The sequence below is a fragment of the Leucoraja erinacea genome, chromosome 20 (genome assembly GCF_028641065.1).
Source record: "Leucoraja erinacea ecotype New England chromosome 20, Leri_hhj_1, whole genome shotgun sequence".
Lineage (NCBI taxonomy): Eukaryota > Metazoa > Chordata > Chondrichthyes > Rajiformes > Rajidae > Leucoraja > Leucoraja erinaceus.
Genome location: NC_073396.1, coordinates 9,036,738 through 9,050,146, shown reverse-complemented (window position 1 = coordinate 9,050,146; position 13,409 = coordinate 9,036,738). Strand labels below are relative to the sequence as shown.

The 13,409-nt window shown below is 43.5% G+C and overlaps 1 protein-coding gene across 5 annotated transcripts in view; it reads right to left on the bottom strand.

Annotated features, from left to right (window-relative positions):
• LOC129706743 (E3 ubiquitin-protein ligase MGRN1-like) overlaps window positions 1-12,940 on the bottom strand; it is a 90,931-nt gene extending 77,991 nt beyond the window's left edge. For 3 of the 5 annotated variants that reach the window (XM_055651189.1, XM_055651188.1, XM_055651187.1), the window contains exon 1: window positions 12,559-12,939. In XM_055651189.1, the coding sequence (XP_055507164.1) occupies window positions 12,559-12,646 (88 nt within the window). In that variant the 5' untranslated portion in view covers window positions 12,647-12,939. Of the gene's footprint in view, window positions 1-12,558 lie in introns of all 5 variants that reach the window. The other 2 variants (XM_055651186.1, XM_055651185.1) reach the window with 2 other exon arrangements.
• Window positions 12,941-13,409: the final 469 nt, after the last annotated feature.

Sequence of the window (13,409 nt, the reverse complement as noted above, 5' to 3'; positions counted from 1 at the left end):
TTGTGTCCATCTTCCTCAACGATATGCCTACTGACTTTTACATATACCATGATGAATAAAAAGCCAATTTTACTGATCTATAATTTTATCTGCCTTGAATCACAGCACAACCATCATTTTTGAAGCAAGTTGGGCAGGGTCTTAATTATTATTCTACAGCACTGATATCGTGCACTATTCTTAAACAAATCTTCAGCATTTAAATAGTTTAAAGAACCTATCTGACTGTTTATAATGTTTCATGCTGACTACAAATGTTTTTTAATGGTCCCTCATTGATTTTGCATGAAGCTCTGCCAAATGGTATTTTGGTAGTCCAATTCTATGAACAAGCTACTGCAAGTTTTTTTTAAATTGCCAAGAAATAATAATCTCTTTAATAAATGTCATCAGAATTTCATGGTACACAAAAATGCTTGAGAAACTCAGTGGGTGCAGCAGCATCTATGGAGCGAAGGAAATATGCAACGTTTCGGCCCGAAACGTTGCCTATTTCCTTCGCTCCATAGATGCTGCTGCACCCGCTGAGTTCCTCCAGCATTTTTGTGTACCTTCGATTTTCCAGCATCAGCAGTTCCTTCTTAAAAACTCATCAGAGTTTCATATTCACTTCCCTGTTGTGTGACTCTTTAAGCAAAGTCCTGTTGGAAGTTGCAATATTCAGCTAAACTCTACTCAAGAATAGATACCACCATTGAAAGAAAGCATGTTCATCCCATCTCAATTACTTGAAAACATTTTGTGAATTATAAGAATTTTTCATGTGGCATACCATATTAAACAAGATCCCAAATACTTTGATATGCAGCAACATGCTTTCTATCCAGAAATGCTGCCTGTCCAGCTGAGTTACTCCAGCATTTTGTGTCTAACATGTTTAAGACTACGTGATGTAATAAACAGAATGGTGTAAATGTACTTGATGTTCATTTGATAGGATTCAAAGACCAGCATGCATTGATAGACAACTTTATTCACATTCACTGATCTATAAAATGCTACTTCAATCAGTCATCATCACAAATTCACTGATGTGTGTAGAGCCCAATGAATGGTGCAGGTATTGAGCTGCCTTCCAGAGTGGAACTCCAGCTGATTTATTCAGCAGATCGTTCAGACGAGACGGTACCAGACATTAGAGTTTAAGTTAAAGAAGATTACTTTACAAGCGTGTGTGTGCGCATTAGAGGGAGTTGGTGGATAAACTACAATCCCCCAACAGGAAGGTCTCAAGGCCCTCCAGTTCTTCCTTGAACAGAGACCAAATCAGTTTCCCTCTACTAATCAGTCTGAAGAAGGTCCCGACCCGAAACGTCACTCATTCTTTCTCTTCAGAGATGCTGCCTGTCTCACTCCAGCATTTTGTGTTTCCCCTCTACTAACATTCTCCTCTGCCTGGCAGAACTTATCCTTAACCTCAACATCTTCTCTTTGGACACCTCTCACTTTCTGCAAGTTAAAGGTGTAGCCATGGGGACTCGCATGGGCCACAGCAATCCCTGTCCTTCCACTCTGGAAGACAGCTCAATACCCGCACCATTCATTGGTCTTACACACATTGCATTCATGCAGAACTCATTGATTTCATTAATTCCACCACAAAGTTCCACCCTGCCCTCAAATTCATTTGGGCCATCTTTGACATCTCTCTCACCTTGATCTTTCTATCTCCATCAGAGGACAGACCATCAACTGATGTCTACTAACAAATCCACCGACTTCCATTGTTATGTGAACTATACCTTCTCCCACCCTGCCTTTTGCAAAGACTCTAACCCTTACTCTCAAATTCTCCGTCTCTGCCACATATGATCCCAAGATGAGGCTTTCCATTCTAGGACATCTGATACATCCTCTTTTAGTAAAAGTGGTTTCCCCCTGCTTTCATGTAAACATGCCTCACCCCTATGTGTCCCACAGTATTACTCTCACCACCCCCCCCCCTCCCTCCTCCTGATGGAACAAAGATGGAGTTGCCTTCTTTGTCTTTATCTTTGACCCCACCCGCCACTGCATCTTAGACATCATTCTCCAACATTTCCACCACCTTCAACGTGATCCAACCACCAGTTACATTTTTGTATGCCCATGCTTTTCCCACCTTCCAGAGACTCTCTCCACAAATCGTTGGTTCACTCATCCCAATCCAAACCACCCCCTCCTCGGGTATTTCCCCTGCAAGCGCAAGAGATGAAGAGGGTCCGTACCCCCTTCACATCCATCCAGGGAACCCAGCAGTCTTTCCAGGTGAGACAGATTCACATGCACCTCCTTTAACCCCATCTACTGCATTCGTTATTCCCAATGTGTGGTGTGTGGTGGGAGAAGAATGAGGAGAAAAAGAGAATTAGAAAACAAATATGAGAATTTTAAAACAGAGGTCCATGTCGGTAACTGAGCAGTGAACAAGACTTGTGTCAGGTTAGGATGTAGACCGCGGGGTTTTGGATATGTTCACACTTTTCAAGAGGTTTTGCTTACAGTAACTACCAAGACATTAAACTATTCATATCTACCATTTTGTTATCCAACTGTCAATTGTTTTACGATTTTCCAAATTATTCTTCCCACTACCCCTTCAACTGAAGACAAATCATGTTATAAACAATTGGCCAGCAGATTAACATCAATAGACATTATGCATTATGATAAATTTCCTGACTGACCGCCACCACCTCCACCACAGTAGAAGACGAACACTGGATCTTGTTTATGCTCCTCATGGTTATACAAGATGGTGACTAATAATTCACAGTGAAACTTAGTTTATAATATGCACGTTACTAAATCAAAATTTATTTCCACATTAAAAAAGTCATCTAATGTAACCCAAGTTTCTCTTAATGCTCACAAAGGCTTAACAGAATAAATATCTAAGTTTTAAAAAGTCAGATGTAAATATCACTAAACTGAAAAATACACTTGCATCAGGAAGATAGAGGGAGAAATTTTAAAAAATCCAAACTACGAGTGAAGCTACAAAAGGAAAACCCCCAGCGGAAACCGGGCTGACAAACCATCTTAAGTCTCTGAAGTACTATACAAGCTAACTCTGGCAAGAAAGACATATTTTACCTCCAGCATGTTTCTCCATTCAATTTCCTCACCCGATTTGGTTCAAGTTTACATCAACGTAGACCCAGTGAATGTTAAGAAATTTGTTTTCGAAAAATAGTACAAACCACAAGGTATGGTTCACAAATATAACCATCACCTCCCCTTTTTCTCTACACTAGTTAACACCAGAGGATACCAGTTTGGCATCCTTCAATAATTCTTTTTTTTCCACATGCTAATGAAAAATTCCAAGGTAATAATTAAACTTTGTCCTCTATTAATTCCCAATTTGTCATTGGAAAGATTTCAACCACTCATTATACCTTACGTCCTTCTGTTTATTAACATTTAAAAGCAGCTGGAAAGAAAAATGTGTCAATAGCACTCCAAAATGACAATGAGCTTATTCCAAAAGTAGCTCAATTTAAACCAAGAAGTCAGTTTTTAAAAATTGCATAAATACCACCAATGCAGTCCATATTAAGGGATAAAAATGAGGGCTTGTTCCTGAAGTGTGAATTCAGGAACAAGTTATCATAAACTCAGCTGAAAGCCCAATGATTACATACTCAACATACTGGACCAAGTATTTTGTGACTGATGATAGGGTTGCCAGTGTCCGCCCATCTGCAAGCCTTCCTTTGCTCCAGTCTAGGTCATCAACTGCTAAATCACTATTATTACCAGATAAACTATTTGAGGAATAAATACATTTATATTTGATTTTCAAAGTGTGACAAACACATACAACAGAAGCAAAGCACGGAATAACCTCGAGGAACCTGCTGTAAGAATTTCTTGCCACGTGGATTAATATCTGAGTGACAGCACTATTATTTATAACAGATGTAATTTTATTCTGATGTATCTTTCCTATCCGCTACACATAGAAACATAGAAAAAAGGTGCAGGAGGCCATTCGGCCCTTCAAGCCAGCACCGCCGTGTGTGGGGAGGGTGTGTGTGTGTGTGTGTGGGCAGGGAGGATGTGGGAGGGGGTGGTTTGGGGGGACGGGTTGTGTGGGGGGAGGGGTATGTGTGGGCAGAGGAGGGTTGTGGAGGGGGTTGTGTGCAGGGAGGTTGTGGGGCTGAGGAGATGGATGTGGGGGATTGTGGTATGTGGGAGGGTGTGTGGGGAGTGTTGTGTGGGCGAGGGAGAGGGGTGTGGGGGCAGGGAGGAAAGAGAGCGGAGAAAAGATAGGGGCAGAGCCATGGGGGAGAGTGCGGTATCACGTGGCGGGGGGGCAGGAGCCAGCGATGGGGACCAGAGGGGAAGGGGTTGGCGGTGCGATGGGGACTCACAGCGGGCGCTGGTCACTAGCCGCTACGCTGGTCGTTCTCCTCCGCCGGGATCAGAGATTCTGCTTTCTGATTGGCAACATCGGCGCCATCTCCGACTCCGCACCGGGCTGGGTCGGGTAGTGTCGGGTCGTGCCGTTTCCGGTCCCTCCCTCCGAAAATTGTGTCAGGTTGGAGACCGCCACCGGCCATCCAAAGCTTCCCACAGCTGCAGTAAAGACGTGATGGCGCAGGAAGAGGCGGGCTGTCCCATGGAGTGACAGTAGAAATGACCAATCCGCGCGGCGCTGAATGGCAAGAGAGGCAATCGTTCTGTGCACGGGCGGTTTTTAAGATTTTTAAACCTCCATAACTCTTACCAGCTTCCACCGATCGGAACGAAACTTGGTGCAATTGCAGCACAGGAGAACATTGAGTAAGCCGGTGAAAAATTGCGTGCCGTTTTTGCACAAATAGAACGAACGCTAAACCAGAAGATAACAAATTCAGAGGTTTAGTTATATATAGATATGCCCACAATTATTTTGCGGCTATTTACAATTATGGATCACCCTTGCATACCCTCTTTATCCGCCCCTCCCCCACACTAGTTGTCGTTCAAGTTTCACCGTTATGGTGGGTTTTTTTCTTTAGTTTAGGGGGCGTTTTGGCCTTTTTATCTTTGTGTTTTTTTTACATTTATAAGTTTCCTTTTAAGGATTTAACTATATTTACATAGAGACCGGGAGGTCTATATTCATTGTGTAGTTTGACACTGGTCTCATATTAGGTTATACCTGTTATTAATGTAATCCTGATCCCTATGTATCAATACCATTGTTGTGTTTATCATTATTCTTTTTGCTCTGTTTATTTTTTATTTTTGCTTTTTTGGGGAAAAATAACAATAAAAAGATTTTAAAAGAAAAGAAAGTTTCATCGTCATTCTACTTAGCTTCGCTGTTGATATTACTCATTATCATCTGCTCCACAACCAACAATGAACTTTTCCTTGATCATTGTTGCAGGCTTTAATTATTTCTTTGCATACCTTTCATTCATTTGTTTCTTTGTACGTTTTCATATCTCTCGTTTCCCTCTCCTCTGACTCAGTCTTGACCTGAAATGTCACCCATTCCTTTTCTCCAGATATGCTGCCTGACCCACTGAGTTACTCCAGCTTTTTGTTTCTACTTTAGACTAAAACTGCTGGTTTTAAGCAAGGATTGTTTGGAGATGCAATGATTGTCCTCAGCATACTTCAACGGAGAAATGCATTAAAGTTCTGTGGCACTAGCAAGAAAGCACACTTAAGGAAAACAACGATAGAATCAAGCCACATTCAACACACCCTTGATAGGTTAACATAGTAAAGTCGCAACGCACTAAATATTACAAGGCCTTTATTGAATGGCGATAGAGTACAGAAATAGTAAGTATTCTGAACTTCAGCAGCAGAGGCAAATGTCAAGTAATTATACATAAATATTTAGTAGGCAATACAGATATTATTTATTTTCTGCAATCTGTTTGTCCAGTACCTCATCCATTATCTAAACCTTCATTCCCTGTGCTACAGGCACGCATCAGTGGTTACCTGTGTACCATCCAAAAATACACTACTGCAACTCAACTAGGCGACTCCAATGTCACTTCTCAGACACTTATCCCTTCCACCAAAAAAAATATGGTCAGTAAGTGCTTGGGGAACACCGTACCAACATGTCCTTTCTGAGGTCAGAAATATGTCACCGATCCTTCATTATTGCTGTGCCAAAATCATGGAAAATTCATTGTGTAAGTACTTTCACTAGAAGCACTGCAGCAGTTCAAAGCAGTGGTGCACCATTATCTGCGAGGAAATTAAGACCAGGTAATCAATCTTGCCTTTCCATCCATTATTAGCACCCATAAGGGAAATTAAAAGAAAGCAACTGGACAAGATTTGAATTACAGGTGCACAACCTTTTATCCGAAAGCCTTGGGACCAGACACTTGTCGGATTTCAGACATTTTCGGATTTCCGAATGGAAGATTTTTAGCGTAGATTAGGTAGGTAGCGCGGGCGGCTTGGAAAGTCTGGAGCAGCTGCCTCCTCCCCGGAGACCGGGAGAATCATTGTAAATCATTGCATAAATGTTAGTCAGTTAGTTTGGAGGGATTTTATGTGGTGGTGGTGGGGTTGGTAGGTGAAGGGAGAAACTTTAATTCTTAGTCCCCTACCTGGTCGGCGACTCCCAACATCGCGGAGCTGGGGGCTCCGTCCGGCCGCGGGCGGCGCCGGTTGTAGCTCCGACCCCGGCAACTCTTCACCTGGCTGCGAGGCGCTCCAAATCCAGCGCCGCCCACGGTCGGACGCCTGCCGTCCCAGCTCCGCGAATGTTGGGAGAAGGCGGGCTCAGCGCCCTGGAGCTTACCACACAGCGCCCCGGTAAGGCATTGCCCGCTCCCCGCTGGTATCCCAGCGCTGCGACGCCGCCGACTCCCAACATTTGCGGAGCTGGGACTGCACGCGGCGCTGGATTTGGAGCGCCTCGCAGCCAGGGGTAGAGTTGCCGGGGTCGGAGCTACAACCGGCGCAGCCCGCAGCCCCTGCTGGGAGTTGGCGGCCACAGAGCTGCGGAGTTTACTGCACGGCGACCCGGTAAGGCATTGACCGCTCCCCGCCTCTCCGACCAGGTAGGGGGACTAAGAATTAAAGTTTACCCCTTCAACCCCCCCTTCACATAAAAGCCCTCCAAACTAACTGACTAACATTTAAGCAATGATTTACAGATATTTAAGTGTCTCCCCGGTCTCCGGGGAGGAGGCAGCCGTTACAGTAGTACAGACCTGGGTTGACCGTGGGTTGTTTCGGGTGAAGTTTTGCGCCAAACGCGAGCTTTGGTGTGCAGACGACATCCTGGGGGAAAATGGCCGGTTTTCGGAGTTTTTCGGTTTCCGGAACACCGGATAAAAGGTTGTGCACCTGTACTTCAAAATATAGGATTTTATACTCAACAACTTTCACTTGCAAACTGACTGACATTAAATAGGACCATTATCAAAGAAAATTTGATATAGTTAATGGAGATTCAAGTACAGGTGATCAAACACTTAGTCAAAGCTAGGGTTTAACAAACATGTTAAAAGAAATTAAAATAAAGTGCCCTCCATAATGTTTGGGACAAAGACCCATCATGTATAAATACAGCTGTAATTTCTACATGGTGTAACCAAAATGTATAAAAATGGCCCTTAATAAAATCTGACAATGTGCACTTTAACCACATGTGATTTTTTTTCTATTACAAATCTCAAATTGTGGAATACAGAGGTAAATAAATAAATGACGGGGTCTTTGTCCCAAACATTCTGGAGGGAACTGCAGGTTAGTTCCTGTACTTACTCTGGATTACATCTGGCATTTCACTACTACCACAATAAACTGGATTTAGATGGCACTTTTAAGGTAATAAAATTCACCAAAGGCATTTCACGGGAAGATTATTAAACAAGTTTTGGCATCGAGCCACACAAAGACGTGCAAAAATGTGCTAGAGCTTCAGAAATGGTACAGTCCAGATCAAGGCAATTTAGTCCATCATATCACTTAGTTCAATTTTCATTTATATCAAACTTGGACTGTTTTCTCTGCACTGTCAGAAGCTGAGAAATGACCTGATAAATTACCTTATATATGAAATTAGTGAATGGCATAGATTGGGTAGGCAGCTCAGAACTTGTTTCCCAGTGTAGAAATGTTAAAGACTACAAGGAGTAGTTTTAAGGTGGTGGGGCAAAGTTTATTGTAAATGTGCCGGGCAAGTTTTTTTTTTTTTTAATGGAGTGGTGAGCGCATCCACAGCCAGGGGGTGGTGGTGGAAGTAGCTATGTTAGTGGAATTTATGAAACTTTTAGGGATAGATACATGAATATGCAGGGAATGGAGGGATATGGATCACATGCAGGCAGAGGAGATTAGATCCAACTTGGCATCATGTTCGGCATGGCAGTTGTGTGCTGAGAGGCCTGGTCCTGTGCTTTACTGTTCTATGTTCTATTCTACCATTCTTCACTGTAAACGCCAATAAGATATTTTCCCTCAAGTCACTTTGAAAGACCCAACTGATTCTCTTCCCACTCACCTAACACACCAATGTTTTAATCAAATATTCTCATAACATTCTTTGTTCCAACTATAACGTCATTGCCAAAGCTTTCATCTGAGGAATCATGGAAGCAAATGAAAGCTGGGAGAGCTGCTGCCTCACAGCACCAGAGATCCAGGTTCTCTTCTGACCTCAGGTACTATCTGTGCAGAATTGCACGATCTCCCTGTGACCACGTGGGCTTCCTCCAGCAGCACCGGGTTCCTCCCACATCCCAAAGACGTGCGGGTTTGTAGGTTAATCGGCCTCTGTAAATTGCCCCTAATGTGGAGGGCATGGATGAGAAAGTGGGAGAACGTAGAACCAGTGTCAATGGGTGATTGATGGTCAGCATGGACTCGGTGAGCTGAAGGACCTGTTTCCCTGCTGTATTTCTGAACTAAACTGAACTGAATTTAAATTCTATCCAGGTCCCAATTGGTCAGGAGACGCAATTGCACATGCACAGACTGTAGGATTGAAGTCAGTGCCTTTCCATTAAGATAGTATTTAAAATATTTTAATAAAAAGTCACAAAAAATGAAAATAATAGAGAAAATTACTTGTCCACTGTGGTATAGAATCGTGATGTAACAGAAACAAAGTTAGATAGATTTTAAACAAAAATCTCATTTTGGGGGTACATCCTCAAGTTAGGATCAAATGAAATGGCAGCTTCACTGGTTCCTTTCCAAATCACTTGTTCTGCACATAGCTGCTGACTGACTGCTGCTACTTGGTAGTTGTTTTCTGTACGTAGTTTGTCTGCTCTCCCCGTGACCTGCGTGGATTTTCTCTGGGATTTCTAATTTCCTCCCACATTCCAAAGGCATACAGGTTTGCAAGTTAATTGGCTTGGTATAACTGTAAATTGTCCAAACTGTGTAGAATAGTGTTCATGTACAGGGGTCACTGGTCTGCGCAGACTCGGTGGGCCGAAGGGCTTGTTTCTGCTCCGGATCTTGAAACTAAACTACTTAAGTGCAACTCGTTCAGCAATAAACCCTTACTTACATTATACTTAGTTATTTTCTTTACAAATTGTAGTCAAGCAAATCAGATTGAAGAGCACTATATATTGAAACTTTCAAGTGTGACACTTAGAACGGTTTACAAATCCCACAGCCAAATCATTCAATTAACGATATGAAATCTCCCGAATTTCATTAGCATCAATTTTTCTATAGAGTGCCCAACTTTCCTTGCAAAATTGATTCTTCTATTCATTTGCTCACAGAGATACCCTTCCACTTATTTGTCCCCATTCAGATCAGGTTGCCCCAACCAAAGCACTTTGAATATATTGAAGTAGTTCTTCAGTGTGGATGCTGTTTCTGGAGCCAATACAATTTGCATGCTGCAAGAGCCATCAAATTAGATAACTTCTGGACATTGTTCGAAAAATGTCATGGAGTATTTTACTTTCCTTTGAAATGACACTCCAGACCTCTGTTTACACATTTTCCAAATTACTATTATGTCATTGTATTCAGTATTTTTGATTTGGTTTTCTCTACATCGACGAGCCAATTTAATTCCCCTTCCCATCCCTAAACCTGTTTGTGCAATGTTCAGCCCAACAGCGTAAACATTGAATTCTCCATTTCCTGGTAGCCTACTCCCCTCTTTCTACTCTGTTTCCCTCACTCTTCTTCCCAGTGCACTCTCCATCCCCTTATCGGGCTTTATTCCCCCTCCCTCTCCTGTTCCATCTTCCCATTACCCACACTCTACTCCCACTGAATTTACTTCCCCCACTCAGAGCTCATCCCTCCGAGTTCCCCATCTCTCCGCCTCCACTCCTAATTCAGTCTCTTTTTTCACCCTCCTTTCCTATCTGGTTCCAGCCTTTCGTTCTCCGCTGATCACCTCGCAGCCTCTGTCACTTTCTCCTCCTCTCCTGACAATTATTTGCCATTCGATCCCTCCTTACCTCTTTTCATCTATCACTTACTTGCTTTGTTTCCACCCTCCCCCCTCTTTATACTAGCAAGTTCCCCTCCAATCTTTCAATCCAGAAACAACTTCCATCCACAGATGCTGTTTGACCCGTTGAGTTCCTCCAACAGATCTTGTTTTTTTTTGCTACACATTCCAGCATCTGTAGTGTCTTATGCCTCAAGGATTCTTTATGGGGCTTACTTACACATTAAGCAACCCATCTCTTATTATTATATAAAATAACCTTTTTATTGAATCATCAAATGCAAAATGTTCTGCAAACTTTTTACACCATTGTGTTGATCCCGAAATTTTGCACCTTTCCCTTGCCACCCCACTTCCTCAAATCACAATTTTAATTAAAAATTCACTTGGATTCAAGCAGATGATAGTGCAGCTGCTAACAAAGAAACCAAAAAACGCACAACACATTAGAGTCTGGGTTTTTGGGAGGCAGAGGAGAGGATAAAATCATGGTACCCACGATTACAGGGATGGACAAGGTTAGCAGACAAGCAAGGAAAGGAGGTTACACAAAAAAGCTGGAGAAACTCAGCGGGTGCAGCAGCATCTATGGAGCGAAGGAAATAGGCAACGTTTCGGGCCGAAACGTTGCCTATTTCCTTCGCTCCATAGATGCTGCTGCACCCGCTGAGTTTCTCCAGCTTTTTTGTGTAACCTTCGATTCTCCAGCATCTGCAGTTCCCTCTTAAAAACAGCAAGGAAAGGAGCCTTGGTGCGAGATAGGCACAAATATTTTGCTTAAACTTTATTTGTTGCAGCAGGGTAATATCATACTTTGTTCTAAAAGACATGCAAGATGTGACAAAGGTGAAGCTGTCACAGCTTTTCAGGATCTGCAACGTATTAAAGGATCATTGAATAATTAAATCTGCGCGCGTCAGATGCTTGAATGGTTGATGCGCCAAGAGGCTGAAGTAGATAATATTTCAAAAATTGGAGAGCGGCAATTGTTGTGATAGAGAGCATAGGAAAATAAATTTCCAGGGCATAGGCAAGCGTAGAAGGATGGGTCTCGACTGGATTGCCCGAGACACCTGACTGCGATGATTTTTAAAGAGCAGAATCAAATGCCCAGAAATTCAGTTACTTTGCTGAAATATTGTTGTACTTAATCAAAATAGCACCATCTCTTGCAGCAACATCAATATACTTATCAATGTCGGGATACACGAAGGGTGAATATATTTTCCCAATATATTACGACAGCGATTTACACAAACGATACGAAATGTATGAGCTTTCAATTTAATTAAACATAGTTTCTGTTTAGAAACTCTAATAAAAAAGGCCTATTTAACATCTGTTTAATCACAAGGTACCGGAAATTAGTCGCACAAAGGAAATAATTTCTGACCTCCAGCAGTCTTTAGATTTCCATGTCAAAATTGAATATCTGAGCAATGGTCCTCTCGACAGGATTGTTACTTACAGTGTCAATAAATTCACTTATCATTCAAAGAGTAATTTGCTTTATACCCCGAACCTTTCAATAATTCCACAGAATATTGTTCTGCTTGAAAAACTGATAAACATTCAGCTCGAAATGCAGGTTACAGAATCATTGTTTTGAACGGATCGATGTAAACATATTGCAAAAGTAACCAAAATAAAAATCACATAACATTATCTTGTGCCAGTTGCACAGGTTGGGAACGATTCAAGAACACTTTGGTGATGGAATTCCCCCAGAAACCCAATTTCGGGTTGGATGCCAACAACACAACAAACAGTACTCTATGTGTAGATTGGTGAATGTATAACATGTAATCGTTATGTAAACCAGGTTATGTTGGGGGGGGGGGGGGGGGGGGGGGGGACATGCATACGGGAGTTGATACACAGATAGAATCGTGCACATCTTGTGACTGGTTAGCTTTAACTAAGTGCAGGGAGAGGGATTGTCACTGAGCATGGACACAAAATGCTGGAGTAACTCAGCGGGACAGGCAGCATCTGTGGACAGAAGGAATGGGCCACTTTCGGGTCGAGGCCCTTCCTCTGCTGCCTGTCCCGCTGAGTTACTCCAGCAATGTTGTGTTCATCCTGGGTGTAAACCAGCATCTGCAGTCCCTTCCTACACAGCCTGTCACCGAGGGCCCGGCCCGGCCCGCACACACACTCCTCCTTACCAGACTTGGGCGGGTATCTGTAGGCCGAGTTGGCCTGGATGTCGATATCCTCGACCCCAGCGATCCTCCTGCTCAATACCGAGCCCATGTTGCCGCGGGGGCGGGGGGGTGTCACCAGCGGGGCGGCTGCGATGGGACTGGAGGCCGAGGCCGCGGCCGACCGACCGACCACCGCTAGCGAGAGAAGTTGCCGTCCGCCCTCCTCCTCACACAGAGACGTCCCTCACAGGGTGGGGTGTGTGGGGGGGACGAGGACGAGCCTCAGCCGGTAAAGCGCTCAAATCCCACGGTTAGTCCCTTCAGCGGAGAGGGGGAAACACACCAACAATAGACCATCTTCTTGTTTGGTCGTGTGTAACTGTCGCCAACTTCTCCTCCCGTAAGTCGAGGCGGCGGCCGCGCTGTGCATCGTGGGAGATGGTGTTCCCAGCCGCCGTTTGTCGCCTGCTTTTGTGTGAACTGGACTACAGTTCCCAGCGTGCGTTGCACCACACACCCCTCCCCCCCCCCCCCAACCTCCAGCTGTTCTGGGGAACAGCTGAGCTGATGCACTGTCTGTGCAGAGAGGAATTCAACATTCAAGAGAGTTTATTGTCATGTGTCCCAGATAGGACAATGAAATCAATAAAGCAATCAGTAATAAAAGGCCTGGTGGAGAAACACAGCGGGTGCAGCAGCATCTATGGAGCGAAGGAAATAGGCAACGTTTCGGGCCGAAACCCTTTACTGATTGCTTTATTGATTTCATTGTCCTATCTGGGACACATGACAATAAACTCTCTTGAATGTTGAATTCCTCTCTGCACAGACAGTCTTTAGATTTCCACGTCAAAATTGAATATCTGAGCAAT